Raw genomic sequence first — 15,219 nt, 5'->3', positions numbered from 1 at the left:
TACACAGCCTGGCAGGCAGCTCTGACGCCTCCAGCGCAGGCACGTCTCTTACATTAAAGTGCTCTCTCGATACTTGCCGAACCATGAAATAAGACACGCTGGAAAAATGATCCAAACACAAAGTATAATTAGTCCAACATGATACCAAGCTCGGTATAATATAATTGTACGCTTGCTAAGTTATTTATCGGATCGTGTGGTGCGTGTTGCTTTCATCGCTCGTGGTTCTCTCGTAGATATATTGTTGTAGTCTTATATATAGACCAGGGCTCACGGATATTTATAGAATATTATTTTAAGATTATGGTAATTAAGAAATTCGTTGTAGAAATGCTTGCATTCAATTACTTTTAGCGTGTCTCATAATTATTATTTGATATGAGGTATAGTGCGATGGGTTCGAGCGACAGAAGATTAGTCATATAATAAATATTATAAGAATACAACGGAATTGATAAGTGTAATATATTGTAATCATGTGATCTTGAACTTCTATTATTTTTATGTAGCTGCAAGTTACTTAGTCTCCTCTTACCAAAATATTTGTGGTGCTAGTTAGGCGTTCCACCTACGTCCTTCATAGTAGATTTTACCTGAAACGTAGATCACGAGAAACAAGCTAATAATAGACACGGCATTGGGGATGACCGTGGAAGGAACGCGCAAGGAAAATAGACACAGACATATAGGACTAACTAATCGTCGTTCTAGTCTAGAGATGGACATTTGTCTTTGATCTAGCACAGCTTGATAAATTGCTCAATATAATTATATATTTACACAGAAGTTGACTCACTCGCGTTATGCCTTTTTCCCGCTCGAACTACTCAATTAGAATTACTGCAATTGTTTTTGGACTACTATCTCAACATACTCGCTATGATTGTCGCATTTTGTCTCTCGTCCTGCTTTAAGGTATGGTTCTTAAAATGAACTACTGCGTTAGACCTTACTTTCTAATGCCTTGGCATAATGCTTTACTCTCTAAGCCTCAAGTCCATAGATTAAGAACTTATTATACAATAACATAAAGTATTAACATAACATCAATAATATATTCAAGATGTTAACTATTGAGTTGAGGTTAAATTTAGATTATAAAATCACAGTAGAAGGTTAGTCAGCCTTATTCGTCGGATGCTTGAGATTTAAAAGGCTAACTGCTCATATCAACAGTGATATATATATATTAACAATAAATTAAATAATTAACTCTAATATATGAGTTGTCCCAGCACTGGTGCCTCCTGCTGCAGGCGGACTATTCAAATCAATTTATACGCGACACTAAGCGAACACTTTACTCTTATCTCCACTACATCTAATCACACTAACTCACTTCACACACTCACAAAACAGGATCGGAATACACACAAAGAGAGCTTAGACAATACAGCTGTGGATGCAGGCGCAGCTCTGAAGTTATATTAAAATCAGATTAGATATCCGCATCGTGGGCCGCTGGCTCCTAGTTCTAAACATTAAGAAAGCAATGCGTGGAAAGCCAAGATAGCAGACACAACGCGCGATAAAAAGAAGAGGTAAGTGCGTTGAATAATAAGAGAGTTGCTCGATAATGGAATGATCCGTGTCAGTAAAATAGTAGACCAGAACTCGTAGTTGTCCGATAATGGGGTGGCGGGCAGGATTCTCTACCCTCTCCTGCCATCGGTTTAAGTGAAAAAAAAGGTCTAAAACATTTCAAACCATGCATTAAAGGTTGGGCGCAGCCCCAAAGTGTCCACTTTGACGAGGGGGTCGCCGCAAAGACAAAAAAATACTTTAGCGAAAATTACCATGACGACACGCTTTACGAGAAAATCGTCCATGCTACAGTACTTTTTAATATGTTGGGGCAGGTATCGAAATTACTAAAATAAACTTTAGACTGAATGAAAAATTTAGCATTGAAAAGAATTTTTATATCTATACTTGCGTATACTGTCGCCACGCCTTCTTTTGCCTGTTAAGCTCATTCAACAAAATTATAAATCCTTTTGTACATTTTATGTACATGGTCTAAAAAAGAGCAAGAAGCAGCAACAACAACATGTTGCTATAGATGCAACTCACCTGACACACACACACGCATGCACACTCACAGCAACAGAGTGAGAGAGCGCGTGAGTTAGTATGAGAGCGAACAAAATACACCACACACACACACAGCCAGCCGTCTAGTATTCCAACCTGCCTCACTCACTCACTGACGCTCGCTTAACTTCTTCGTGTTCGTCTTTTTGTGCATTTTGGAGCTTCGTCGTTGTGTGGTTGTCGCCCCCAAAAGCCGCTCGACAATATTCGCTGTCTAGAGTTGCTTGCCGAACGTGCTTACGTACAGACGTGCTGGACGACGAGCGTCTGCCGCGGCGAATAATAAATATATAGCAGCTGCCGTTTCAGCTGCGCGCGTCGCGTTTTACCTGTGTGTGTTTCAAGTGTTTGTGTGTGTTTATTATTGTTGTTATTGGCAACGTTTATAATACTTAAACTGAGTTTAGTGGACACAAAAACTTGGTAATTTAAATGTGAAAAAATATTGTGCAAGCTACTGCAGAGTAAAAAATAAGTATGCGAAACATAAACAAATTAACGATTGCTTCAAAAGCAAACATCACTAGCTGCAATTTATTTAAATATTGATTTTTTTCTTTGAGTGCCACTGTGTCAAAGTCACACACATGCTGACATAAATTTATGTACGCTGGTGTAAGTTTTTTGTTGAAGTCTTCATTCAGCGCAATTGTAGTGGGCGCCAAAGCTTTAAGCCTTGTCCACAGCTCAAGCTCAGTGTCAAAAGTTCTTCAGCAAAAACTAAACGAAAAAAAAGGCAAAATAAAAAAAATGACAATAGGTGGAAAATACAGCTTAAGAAACAGCTGTCGTTGGCTTTGTTGTTTTCTTAGATGCACATCCTCTGCTGCTGCGTTCTCTCTCTCTCTCACTCTTTCTGTCTCTCTCTCGCTCTTGCTTTTGCTCTCGAGCCAAGCCAGCAGCTTAAAGGCTGTTGCGCTGTTCTGTACTTCAACTGTTGGCAGAAGGGAAAAAAGTAGGGAGCGCATTGCCATAGCAAATAGTGGCACTAAAAATTGAAATAAAAAAGGCAACTAAAAAGAAAAAGCCCAAAACCGGAATTGTGCAAATAAATCTTGATATAAGGCTCTGGAACTGGCAGTGTGTCTACTTTTCCCCGCAATCCGACCGCAATGGTCGCCATCGCTTCAAGCAGAAGCTACTACAAGCGAACAAGGAAGCAAATCTTTTACAGATTCCGTGCCCCATTACGCGCACACAGAAATATTATTTATTTTCACCTATTAACGAAAATTGACGTTCGCCTCCCCCCCACCGCCTTTCACACCCACTGCCTCTGCCTCTGTAATTTGCACAAGTATGTCGCAGTAAGCTCTCATCGTTACCGTTATCTCCGACATAGTGTTGATACATTTAGTAAGCTAAACTATCTGATTCATGATAACATTTAACCATGATAAGCTATACAGGTGTACTATCAATACGAATCAATACGAGCCTCAACTGCATCGATAAATACGATAGACTATACTAACTCATTAATTGACACTTAATTTGTTCACTGATGAGTGGTCTCTCTCTCTTGTTCTTTAATCTTAGACTTAGTATCTCGACTTAATCGTCTCAGTATTACATATTATTGTTGGATTTATTAAAAATTTGTGATATTTTTCCGACTGCTCTGCACAGCATCATAGTTAACTCTTTTTGTACTCAGATGAGCATATTCTCTCGTACTTTAATATTAAGAGTCAAATATTATTCTACAATGTTACTATAATGTAAAAATATGCAATATATGCTTTAGGTATTTTCAATGAATTTCAAACATAACATAGACAACAACAAAAAAATCTCTTTTATTGTAATAAGTTTTAGATGTATTTAGTTTTTAGTTGCTCACTACGAGGTTTGAGTTTTCGTGTCAATCATTCACATATTAATATAATTTCTTTGGCTTTAAGTTTAATTTGACCGACACTTACCGAGCTGAATAAGCTTGAATAATCTTTTTATACGAGAGCATGCTTTGACTTACGGGCACCAAATCATTTGTGCCAAAGAAGGCGGTTGCGTGTTCTGGCGTTTGGCTTGAGCGCATTCAATTCCGGGTTGGGGGCGGCGCGCGAGCTTGGCCAGGCGCGTCAAGGTGTGGTAGAAAAAAACAAATCCTACTCTTAATCACCTATACTCGGAACTGTATAGAGAATTGCTTGCTGACAACTACAGATAAACACAAACACATGGAATGTATGCATACAAACTTATAAGCATTATTATGATTTGTGATTTATATTAGTAAAAAATTCTTTAATAAAGAATTTCTTATCTACCAATGAAAGCTTTAGTTAAAGTTAATTACACCACATTTCATTAAGACACAACTATACAATTAAATTCATCTTACTTTGCATTAAATATACATACGTATACTGCTGACAGCAACTGTGTCCTAAACTTAGTTACACTTTAAATTATCTCTGAGCGTAATCGCTGCGCTAACGCCGACGCTAGCAGCGCTCTTGACGTGCCAACTCCGAAAAGGCCGCAGAGAGCTCAGCAGCGCCGCTAACTTTTCAACTCTTGCTTAGTTCTTTCTTTTATATTCTTTGCTGCCAATCCAATTTTTTAATTCAACGCAAAATTGTTCTACGGCGGTTCGAGAATAAGGCACGGATGGCTGTGGAGAGTGTAATTATAGAAGATTCTGTGACGAGTCGCGAAGACGCGGAGAGAACGAGCGCGGCGAATATAAGAGACGTGTGAGACGCTCGCTCGCACGGTTTTAAGTAGTGCAGAGAAAACACGAATGAATAAGACACGACCAAACAAGAAGCACGATCCCGCGTGGACGCAGTGAGCAAGCGTTCAACGGCGCGATGGTCTAGGGCTTATTATAATTCGGTTGTATTCTAGGCGACACAAAGTGCATCTTCTTTACGTTACTACGTCTCATCGTGTTTGCTGTTTATTCGTACGCTAGACATGTGAGTATATGCTTAGTACTTTGGCGAATAACATTCTCAATTTTCTCTATGTTATCCTGTGATGGTCAAGTGTTGCTCGTTTGTTGTTACTTGTGTCAAGTCTCGAGACGACAGTGACAATAATCTAACGCTCTTTTTTGATGATCCAGCAGCTGAAAAAGCCAAGCTCGAGCACTTTCATACATCTTGAATTGCGTCTTATAAGCTGACCTGGGCTTGAAGCTCCTATTAGTGTCATAATTACTCTGCTGCTAGTCGCGTTTAAAAGTCGCTTACTCAGATATGTGGTCTATTGCATGGAGAGGACTATGATCGTGATTTTCTACTTTCTTTTTGTAAGGATTGAATGTTGGGCTTGTCCGGTTGGGCGGTTCTGGTAAAGATCAATATATAATGTGTTCGGGCAAGCTTCCGAGAAGACCTGCTGCTTTGAGCTATATATTCACAGCGTGAAGTTTGCATCTGGACGGATATATCTATCACAGGTGTGGTTGCACCTGGACTGGATTGCCAATGTGCCAGTACGCAATGTAAGTCAGTGAGGTGTCCACTAATCTCTTTATTACTTGATAACAAGTGTATCTATCTATTCTTATCTATTGAACCTATGCTTATCAATGTTTTTCATTTCTGTTACATGCAACTCAGGCGGGCACCTTGGCAGGCAACTTGTCGATCAAGCATGCACATCCCGAGTTCCCCTCAGATGTCTACATTGTGATGGAGGCTTTGAATGCAAAGGTGATCGTTCAAGAGTCGGCATCAAAGCAGGAAGCCATCAGCTTAGACAGCTATTTGAAACTCAACATGCAGGGCAAGCTTATTCGTGGATTTATTCTTCCAGCTTATTCCAAGGAGGAATTCATTTTCGATTCCTATAAGGTTGGTTCTCAATTTGACTACGAAATTGATCATTATTTACTAACTTAGTCTCTTTGTAGATACTGCCGCGTGCTCAGAACGTACATGCCTATGTCAACGCTGGATTTTTGATAGAATGGCATGATGCCAACTCTCAGGTGAAAAGTGCCCGCGTTTGCTTTGGTGGTATTCGACCGGACTTTGTGCACGCATCTTCTATTGAGAAGCTGCTGATTGGCAGCAATCCCTTTGAGAATTCTTTGCTAGAGCGGGCTTTTAGCAATCTGGAATCCATTCTTCAGCCTGATGAAGTGCTACCTGACGCTTCGCCTGCCTATAGACGCAAGCTGGCCTGCGGCTTGTTCTACAAGTTCCTTCTGAAGGCGGCGACTCAACGTCAAAAGACAGTCGCGAAGAAGCATGAAACGGGAGGTCTGCTGCTACAACGTCCAGTTTCTAGTGGAAAGCAGAGCTTTGAGACATTTTCACAGCATTACCCGGTGACGAAACCAACGGATAAGCACGAGGGTCTCATTCAATGTGCTGGTGAGGCTACTTATGCCAACGATCTTCCCACGCAACACAATCAGCTGTGGGCAGCGTTTGTGACTGCGAAACGAATTGGTGCAGTGGTCACCAAAGTGGACATATCGGCTGCTATGGCTCTGGATGGTGTGGTGGCATATTTGGACGCAAAGGATATACCTGGACCCAACGATGTGGCGCCTGCTACAAAGGATCCGCACTTCTTTCCAACGGAGCAACAATTGTTTGCTACGGGACCTATAAAGTTCTATGGCCAGCCAATTGGAATGTTGTTAGCCACATCAAATTCTTTGGCTAATCGTGCAGTGGAGTTGGTTGAAGTAAGCTACAAAGGGGGAGCGGAGCAAGTGTTGCCCAGCATGAAACATGTGCTAGCTGCGGCTGCCTCTGGCGACCGCATCAAACATACTATCAAGTCACTTATCAGCAACTTGGACTTAAAAGAAGAACACGAGGTGTCCTCAAGCGGACAACTGGATATGGGCTTGCAATATCATTATTTTATGGAACCCCACACGACTGTTGTGGTGCCCTTTGAAGGTGGACTTCAGGTTTACTGCGCTACGCAGTGGATGGACTTGACACAAGATATCATTTCGAAAATGCTAAAACTGAGAAACAATGAGGTGCAGGTGAAGACGCGTCGAATTGGTGGCGGGTATGGTGGTAAGGCCGAGTGTTCTAGCATGGCAGCTACGGCGGCTGCCTTGGCAGCTTTTAAGCTTAATCGACCCGTGCGCTTCGTGCAATCGTTGGAGTCCATAATGACCTCATTGGGAAAACGTTGGGCTTTTCATTTGGACTACGACTTCTTCGTTAAGTCAAATGGCAGAATTGTGGGCATAAACAGTCGCTTCTATGAGGATGCAGGTTTCATGCAAAAACTTTGTCCGCTTGGCCATACCCAGCTGTTGTCCAAGAACTGCTATGAGTTTAGTGATAACTATAAGCTTGATGGCTACGTGGTATGTTCAGACTCTCCCAGCAGCACAGCCTGTCGTGCTCCAGGCTCCGTTGAAGGCATTGCTCTAATTGAGAACATCATCGAGCACATTGCCTTCGAAACTGGTGTGGACCCAGCGGATGTTCGCTATGCCAACATGTTGCCTGCTCATAAAATGGGTGAAATGATGCCCAGATTCCTCACAAGCACACACTATAAGCAGCGCCGTGCTGAAATCATGAATCACAACATAGAGCATCGCTGGCATAAACGCGGCTTAGGCTTATGCATAATGGAGTATCAAATCGGTTACTTTGGGCAGTATCCAGCTACCGTGGCGATTTATCATGGTGATGGTACTGTCGTTATTGCTCATGGGGGCATTGAAATGGGCCAAGGTAAGTTTTCCCCTCAACGAAAAGTCTTTCAACAATATGCCTAACTCTCTTATTATTTCTAGGCATGAACACCAAGATTGCACAGGTTGTTGCTCATACGCTCGAAATTCCGTTGGATCAGATACGTATCGAGGCAAGTGATACGATTAATGGTGCCAACTCTATGGTCACTGGCGGCGCCGTGGGCAGTGAAATGCTTTGCTTTGCTGTTCGCAAATCGTGTGAGACTCTCAACTCTCGCTTGGCGCCACTCAAGGAAGAAATAAAGCCGGAGAGCTGGCAGCAACTCATCAATGAGGCTTATAATCGGAAGATCAATTTGATAGCCAACGAACAGTGCATACAGCAAGACATGGAACCATATTCCGTTTGCGGTTTGGCTCTCACTGAAGTGGAGCTAGATGTACTCACAGGCAACTATATGGTCAAGCGGGTGGACCTTTTGGAAGATACTGGCGAGAGCTTGAATCCCAATGTGGATATTGGTCAGATCGAGGGAGCTTTTATCATGGGCTTGGGTTACTGGACTAGCGAACAAATTGTCGTTGATCCTGTTACAGGCGAATGCCTTACGAATCGCACTTGGAACTACAAGCCACCTGGTGCCAAGGATATACCCATTGATTTCCGCATCGAACTGCTGCCCAAGAGCCCCAACAAAGCGGGCTTCATGAGATCCAAAGGTAAATAGTAGTAAAGACATAAACAGATAGTTTTTATTAATTGTTAATTTCATTGTTTATCGTACAGCAACTGGAGAGCCTGCAATTTGCCTGTCTGTTTCAGTGGCGTTTGCCTTGCAGCAAGCGCTACAGGCGGCGCGTGACGACGCTGGTGTGCCCAAGTCCTGGGTAACGCTGAATGCGCCAATGACACCCGAGCTGATGGTCCTGCATGCTGGCACGAAGGCGAGTGAACTCAGATTAAGCTAAACGGTATGTTTGCTTGAGCCCAACTCTAGATAAAATACGTGACCAGCAAGTCTTTACAGGCCAAGTAAGCTTCTAATAATGCAACTGTTAATATACTGTTTATAATGTAAATTACATAAAATATAAATAAAGTGGTATATATGGATAACGTTATAAAAGGAAGCCAAGTTTCGCTAATTTAAAAAGCCAGCCAGCTGGCAGCAGGCATATTATTATTTTAATAATTTGTTTAGAAATAACAAAATAAAAACAAAACTCGTTTAAGCGAAACGCAAAAAATATTTTATAAACAGTGGACGATAGTATACGCTGTCGAAATTAGAGTTAATAAATAAATAAATGATTATTTACATTTTTGTTTATCGACACCACATGTGTTTATTATCACCAATTATAGAGAAGTATATTAAGTATACAAATTATGCACACTAGTGTATAAATAAGCTCACTTTCATTAAACATTTTAACCGGCTCCAAAAAATATAAACAGAGAACAAACTAACAAGAGAACGTGAGACGAACTCAAAATGAACAAGATTATAAGCAAAAATGAACTGTAGTGTGAAGAGTTCATCAGACGAAGACGGAGAGCGAGAGATTAGAAAAGCGTGCGACGTATGTCGGGCTATAAATGTGCGAAGCTTTCAGCCTCAGACTACAGTCTACATCAAAGCATTTTGCGTTGCGCATGGGAAGTAATTGCATTCATGAAAACACTTGTTGAATAGTTTAAGTGCTTTTGTAAACTATAGTATAAAACAATTAAAGAAATGTCTGGAAGTATAACTATAAATGGTGATAGCTATGAAGGTAAGTACATAACCAGCTATATATTTTCAAACATACATATATGTGTTTTATTAAAGCGTAGCCTATTAAAATATGTACATATACATATATAAGTATATAGATTACGTTGCTCATGCTTGGAATGCCTACAAGGTGCTTACTGATAAAAACACATATATGTACGTAGTGTGTTTGGTTCCTAGAGTAAAAATTGCATTCATTAAAAGCTTTCTATTTTTTGCGTGCTTAAAACTTTATTTGGTTTACTTGAGTAGAATTCATTTAAAAGCGACTTAAATGACTGAAGAATGAATGAGAATGTTAGAGCACAACTTTTATAGTTCTCCGATTGTTTACATAAATAAAAACGGTAACCCTTATGTTAGACCAAACTTAAATTTATTAATAAGCAAATCTTCATTTACAAATAATTTAATAAATTTAATGTACATCTTTTCTCAGACAAATTTTTAAAGCTGACGTGTTGCAACCAAATTTACTGATAACACTCTATTTATAATACCTTTTAAGACAAGTCGTAGTTGCTAATAACTTAAAGAGCTTTTATATTATCTTTATTAACTGCATAGTTGGCTAGTCAAAGGTAAAAGGGATTTACGAGTATGTACACATTTGTTAACAGTTATAACAATATTTAAAATATTTTCTTATCAGACTCTTAAATGCTTTTTAAGTTAAATAACAACACTAAGCAATAAGCAATCGTCTATTTTATATTATTTAGTTAACTTGGCAACTCTACCGGCCGACATAAGCTTGAATACTTTTATACGAGAGCATGCTGGACTTACGGGCACCAAATTCATGTGCCAAGAAGGCGGTTGCGGTGTCTGCGTCTGCGCCTTGAGCGGCATTCATCCGGTGACCGGCGAGCTTTGCACCTGGGCGGTCAACTCTTGCCTAACACTCCTCAATACCTGTTTGGGATTAGAAGTAACCACCACGGAGGGATTGGGTAACAAGCGCAAGGGCTATCATGCGATCCAGCAACGCCTCACCAAGATGAACGGCACCCAATGCGGCTACTGCTCGCCGGGATTCGTTATGAATATGTATGCACTGCTTAAGTCTACGGGCGGCAAGGTGACAATGGCCGAGGTGGAGAATTCGTTTGGCGGCAACATCTGTCGCTGCACCGGCTACCGGCCCATACTGGACGCCATGAAGTCCTTCGCCGTGGACAGCAACATCCAAGTGCCGGCGGAATGTGCAGATATCGAGGACTTAAGCAATAAAACGTGCCCCAAGACCGGTGAACTTTGTGCTGGCAGCTGCAAGAAGCAGCCGAAGAATGTTCAACTCTATTCCGATGGCAGTCGCTGGTATTGGCCACAGACAATATCTACGCTCTTTGAGGCACTCCAGCAGGCTGAAAAAGAGCAGCTGCCTTACATGCTTGTAGCTGGCAATACGGCTCATGGCATTTACAGACGCAGTGCGGATATTAAGGCCTTTATCGATGTGCGTGCTGTGGGGGAGTTGAGAGGCTACAGCTTGAAGGATAATGCCTTGTCTTTGGGCGGTAACCTGAGTCTCACTGAGACCATGGACATATGTCGCAAGTTCGAGAAGACTGCTGGCTTTGAGTATCTATCACAGGTGTGGTTGCACCTGGACTGGATTGCCAATGTGCCAGTACGCAATGTAAGTCAGTGAGGTGTCCACTAATCTCTTTATTACTTGATAACAAGTGTATCTATCTATTCTTATCTATTGAACCTATGCTTATCAATGTTTTTCATTTCTGTTACATGCAACTCAGGCGGGCACCTTGGCAGGCAACTTGTCGATCAAGCATGCACATCCCGAGTTCCCCTCAGATGTCTACATTGTGATGGAGGCTTTGAATGCAAAGGTGATCGTTCAAGAGTCGGCATCAAAGCAGGAAGCCATCAGCTTAGACAGCTATTTGAAACTCAACATGCAGGGCAAGCTTATTCGTGGATTTATTCTTCCAGCTTATTCCAAGGAGGAATTCATTTTCGATTCCTATAAGGTTGGTTCTCAATTTGACTACGAAATTGATCATTATTTATTTATATTTATTTATTTCTAGATCATGCCACGTGCTCAGAATGCTCACGCCTATGTCAACGCTGGATTCCTGGTCGAGATGGATGCCAACTCTCAGGTGAAAAGTGCCCGCGTTTGCTTTGGTGGTATTCGACCGGACTTTGTGCACGCATCTTCTATTGAGAAGCTGCTGATTGGCAGCAATCCCTTTGAGAATTCTTTGCTAGAGCGGGCTTTTAGCAATCTGGAATCCATTCTTCAGCCTGATGAAGTGCTACCTGACGCTTCGCCTGCCTATAGACGCAAGCTGGCCTGCGGCTTGTTCTACAAGTTCCTTCTGAAGGCGGCGACTCAACGTCAAAAGACAGTCGCGAAGAAGCATGAAACGGGAGGTCTGCTGCTACAACGTCCAGTTTCTAGTGGAAAGCAGAGCTTTGAGACATTTTCACAGCATTACCCGGTGACGAAACCAACGGATAAGCACGAGGGTCTCATTCAATGTGCTGGTGAGGCTACTTATGCCAACGATCTTCCCACGCAACACAATCAGCTGTGGGCAGCGTTTGTGACTGCGAAACGAATTGGTGCAGTGGTCACCAAAGTGGACATATCGGCTGCTATGGCTCTGGATGGTGTGGTGGCATATTTGGATGCAAAGGATATACCTGGACCCAACGATGTGACTGCTGCGACAAAAGACGCCTTCTTTTTTCCCATGCCTCAACAATTGTTTGCCACGGGTCGTATTCAGTTCTACCAGCAGCCAATCGGTATGATACTAGCCACTTCGAACGCTCTGGCGAATCGTGCTGCGGAATTGGTAGACCTGAGCTACGAGGGAGGTGCAGAGCAGGTGCTGCCCAGCATGAAGCATGTCTTGGCATCAGCTGCCTCTGGCGACCGCATCAAGCAACCGGTAAAGTCATTGATCGATGTTTTGGACTTAAAGGAAGATTTTCAGATATCGTCCAGTGGTCAGTTGGATATGGGCTTGCAGTATCATTACTTCCTGGAGCCGCATACGACAGTAGCGATACCTTTTGAGGGTGGACTGCAAGTGTATGCAGCCACTCAGTGGATGGACTTGACGCAGGATGTTATATCTAAAATGCTCAACTTGAAGAATAACGAGGTGCAGGTGAAGACGCGACGCATTGGCGGCGGATATGGCGGCAAGGGTGAATGTGGCAATCTAGTTGCAACAGCCGCTGCATTAGCCGCTCAGAAGCTGCGACGAACAGTGCGCTTTGTGCAGTCGTTGGAATCTATTATGACTTCGACGGGCAAACGCTGGGCTTTCCATTTGGACTATGACTTCTTTGCCAAGTCGAATGGCAGAATTGTGGGCATAAACAGTCGATTCTATGAGGATGCGGGTTATATGGAGAAAATGTCGCCAATGGGTCATACCACAATGTTGTCCAAGAACTGTTACGAGTTCAGCGATAACTTTAAGCTTGATGGCTACATGGTAATGTCGGATTCACCAAGCAGCACCTCCTGTCGTGCTCCAGGCTCTGTAGAGGGAGTTGCTTTGATCGAAAACATAATAGAGCATATTGCCTTTGAAGCTGACCTTGATCCGGCGGATGTGCGCTATGCAAATTTGCTGCCGCAGCACAAAATGGGTGAGATGATGCCCAGATTCTTAGAGAACACGTTATATAAAGAACGCCGCGCTGAGATCTTGAGCTTTAACAAGGAACATCGCTGGCGCAAGCGCGGCCTGGGCTTGTCTATATTGGAATATCAAATGGGTTACTTTGGACAGTTTCCAGCTACGGTCGCTATTTATCATGGCGACGGTACTGTTGTCGTTGCCCATGGGGGCATTGAAATGGGTCAAGGTAAGTTTTGCCATTTACCAAAGGTCGACTGAAAATTTGACCAAATTTCTTTATTACTGCCAGGCATGAACACCAAGATTGCTCAAGTAGCTGCCCATATACTGGAGATTCCATTGGATCAGATACGCATAGAGGCAAGTGATACCATCAATGGTGCCAACTCAATGGTCACTGGGGGCTCCATAGGCAGCGAGGCGGTTTGCTATGCTGTGCGCAAGGCCTGCGAAACACTGAACCTACGCCTGGCGCCTGTCAAAGAGGAAATTAAACCTGCGAACTGGCAGCAACTCATCAATGAGGCTTATAATCGCAAGGTGAATTTGATAGCCAGTGATCAGTGCAAGCAAGACGACATGGAACCATACTCTGTGTGTGCTTTGTCCTTGACGGAGGTTGAAATGGATGTGCTAACAGGCAACTATCTGATCACGCGCGTGGATTTATTGGAGGATACTGGCGAGAGCTTGAACCCCAATGTGGATATTGGTCAGATCGAGGGAGCTTTCATGATGGGCTTGGGATACTGGACAAGTGAACAGATTGTCGTTGATCCTGTCACAGGCGAATGCCTTACGAATCGCACTTGGAACTACAAGCCACCTGGTGCCAAGGATATACCCATTGATTTCCGCATCGAGCTGCTGCCTAAGAGCCCCAACAAGGCGGGCTTCATGAGATCCAAGGGTAGGTGTCTGAAGCTCAAGTAAAGACTTTGTGTTAATTGTTTGTTTTAAATTTCGAGCAGCTACTGGAGAGCCCGCCATTTGCACGGCCGTTTCGGTGGCGTTTGCCTTGCAGCAAGCGCTACAGGCGGCGCGTGACGACGCTGGTGTACCCAAGTCCTGGGTAACGCTGAATGCGCCAATGACACCCGAGCTGCTGGTGCTGCATGCTGGCACAGAGGCCAGTCAGCTTAGGTTAAGCTAAGGGACATGCCTCGTTGAACCCACCACTGAAGACCAACTCCAAGACCAAGAAAGCGCAAGAGATACGCCACGTGGCCGCAAAAGCGCCGATGGGTACGCGCCGATAAGCTAATATAAAATGCATATTGAAGTATGTGTTTGCCTGTGTAGCACACACCTTATTTTGTTTTTTATGCACAATAAATTAGAAACTTATCCAAGGCAAATCCAAATGACATTCATTGCGAACGCCGCTGGCCTGGGTCAACAGCTTGGCCAGCCTTAAGCTATTTCCATTCTGCTTGCGCATTTTTTTGTTTTTTGTTTTTGTACTGCTTAACACCTCAACACCAACGTTGCACCCCCATGCCATCGACGCAAGCTCTTCATTAATTTTAAAATACATTATTTTTTTTGTTAAGAAATTGTATGCCACACGAAGCGTTAAGTGAATCCTGTGGCTCAGCGGCGGGGGTTGGCGGCCTAGTAGCTCTGGCAGCACTAATGGGCCTTTTATTTATTTGTGTATGACCAACTGTGTTCTTAATGAGCACAATTCTAATGACAATTTTTATTGAATTTCAGTTATTTTTGGGAGAGACTTTAAACAACTTTAAGCAGCGCTAACTGTAGCCTTGGGTCTGGCACGTCTAGACCATGGAAAAGCGCGACGGAAAACGAGATAAATGACAGCATAAAATCAGCGTAGAAGCAACAAAAAACAAGGAAAACAAATAGCAAATGCAGCCGAGAACAAGCAGAGCCAGAGACAGACGGTCCAGTCTCGATAATCACAGGATGCATTTGCATATAAACACGCTTCCGGCTCTGGTTGCTGTCCGCATGCAAATGAAAACATTAGCGACACACGCGCACGCGGCGCGTATCTGTGAGATACAGTTACAGTTTACAGCAATACAGCGAGATGCAGAGCGACATTTGC

General features: G+C 42.9%; 2 protein-coding genes across 2 annotated transcripts; both read left to right on the top strand.

The window, feature by feature from the left end:
- Positions 1 to 4,710: 4,710 nt before the first annotated feature.
- LOC108604256 (xanthine dehydrogenase) lies at positions 4,711 to 8,873 on the top strand. Its single transcript, XM_033294233.1, has 6 exons — positions 4,711 to 4,796; positions 5,470 to 5,551; positions 5,670 to 5,903; positions 5,963 to 7,769; positions 7,832 to 8,452; positions 8,520 to 8,873. Exons 1-6 carry the CDS (start codon positions 4,711 to 4,713, stop codon positions 8,699 to 8,701), a joined length of 3,012 nt encoding a protein of 1,003 aa, XP_033150124.1. The 3' UTR covers positions 8,702 to 8,873.
- A 516-nt stretch (positions 8,874 to 9,389) lies between these two features.
- LOC108604220 (indole-3-acetaldehyde oxidase) lies at positions 9,390 to 14,503 on the top strand. Its single transcript, XM_017993585.2, has 6 exons — positions 9,390 to 9,511; positions 10,236 to 11,155; positions 11,274 to 11,507; positions 11,568 to 13,371; positions 13,435 to 14,055; positions 14,117 to 14,503. The coding sequence occupies exons 1-6, from the start codon at positions 9,472 to 9,474 to the stop codon at positions 14,296 to 14,298; spliced, it is 3,801 nt and encodes a 1,266-aa protein (XP_017849074.1). The 5' UTR covers positions 9,390 to 9,471; the 3' UTR covers positions 14,299 to 14,503.
- Positions 14,504 to 15,219: the final 716 nt, after the last annotated feature.

The sequence above is a fragment of the Drosophila busckii genome, chromosome 3R, assembly GCF_011750605.1.
Source record: "Drosophila busckii strain San Diego stock center, stock number 13000-0081.31 chromosome 3R, ASM1175060v1, whole genome shotgun sequence".
NCBI lineage: Eukaryota > Metazoa > Arthropoda > Insecta > Diptera > Drosophilidae > Drosophila > Drosophila busckii.
The sequence above is the reverse complement of the archived record's forward strand: the minus strand, read 5'-3'. Positions and strand labels throughout refer to the sequence as shown.

Bases quoted from the DNA above. Each gene is read 5' to 3' on its own strand.
- LOC108604256 (XM_033294233.1), top strand. From the start codon at position 4,711: ATGGCTGTGGAGAGTGTAATTATAGAAGATTCTGTGACGAGTCGCGAA. The intron at 4,797-5,469 runs GTGAGACGCTCG...ATATATTCACAG, and splicing joins GCGGCGAATATAAGAGACGT to CGTGAAGTTTGCATCTGGAC. The intron at 5,552-5,669 runs GTAAGTCAGTGA...CATGCAACTCAG, and splicing joins CCAATGTGCCAGTACGCAAT to GCGGGCACCTTGGCAGGCAA.
- LOC108604220 (XM_017993585.2), top strand. From the start codon at position 9,472: ATGTCTGGAAGTATAACTATAAATGGTGATAGCTATGAAG. The intron at 11,156-11,273 runs GTAAGTCAGTGA...CATGCAACTCAG, and splicing joins CCAATGTGCCAGTACGCAAT to GCGGGCACCTTGGCAGGCAA. The intron at 14,056-14,116 runs GTAGGTGTCTGA...AATTTCGAGCAG, and splicing joins GGGCTTCATGAGATCCAAGG to CTACTGGAGAGCCCGCCATT.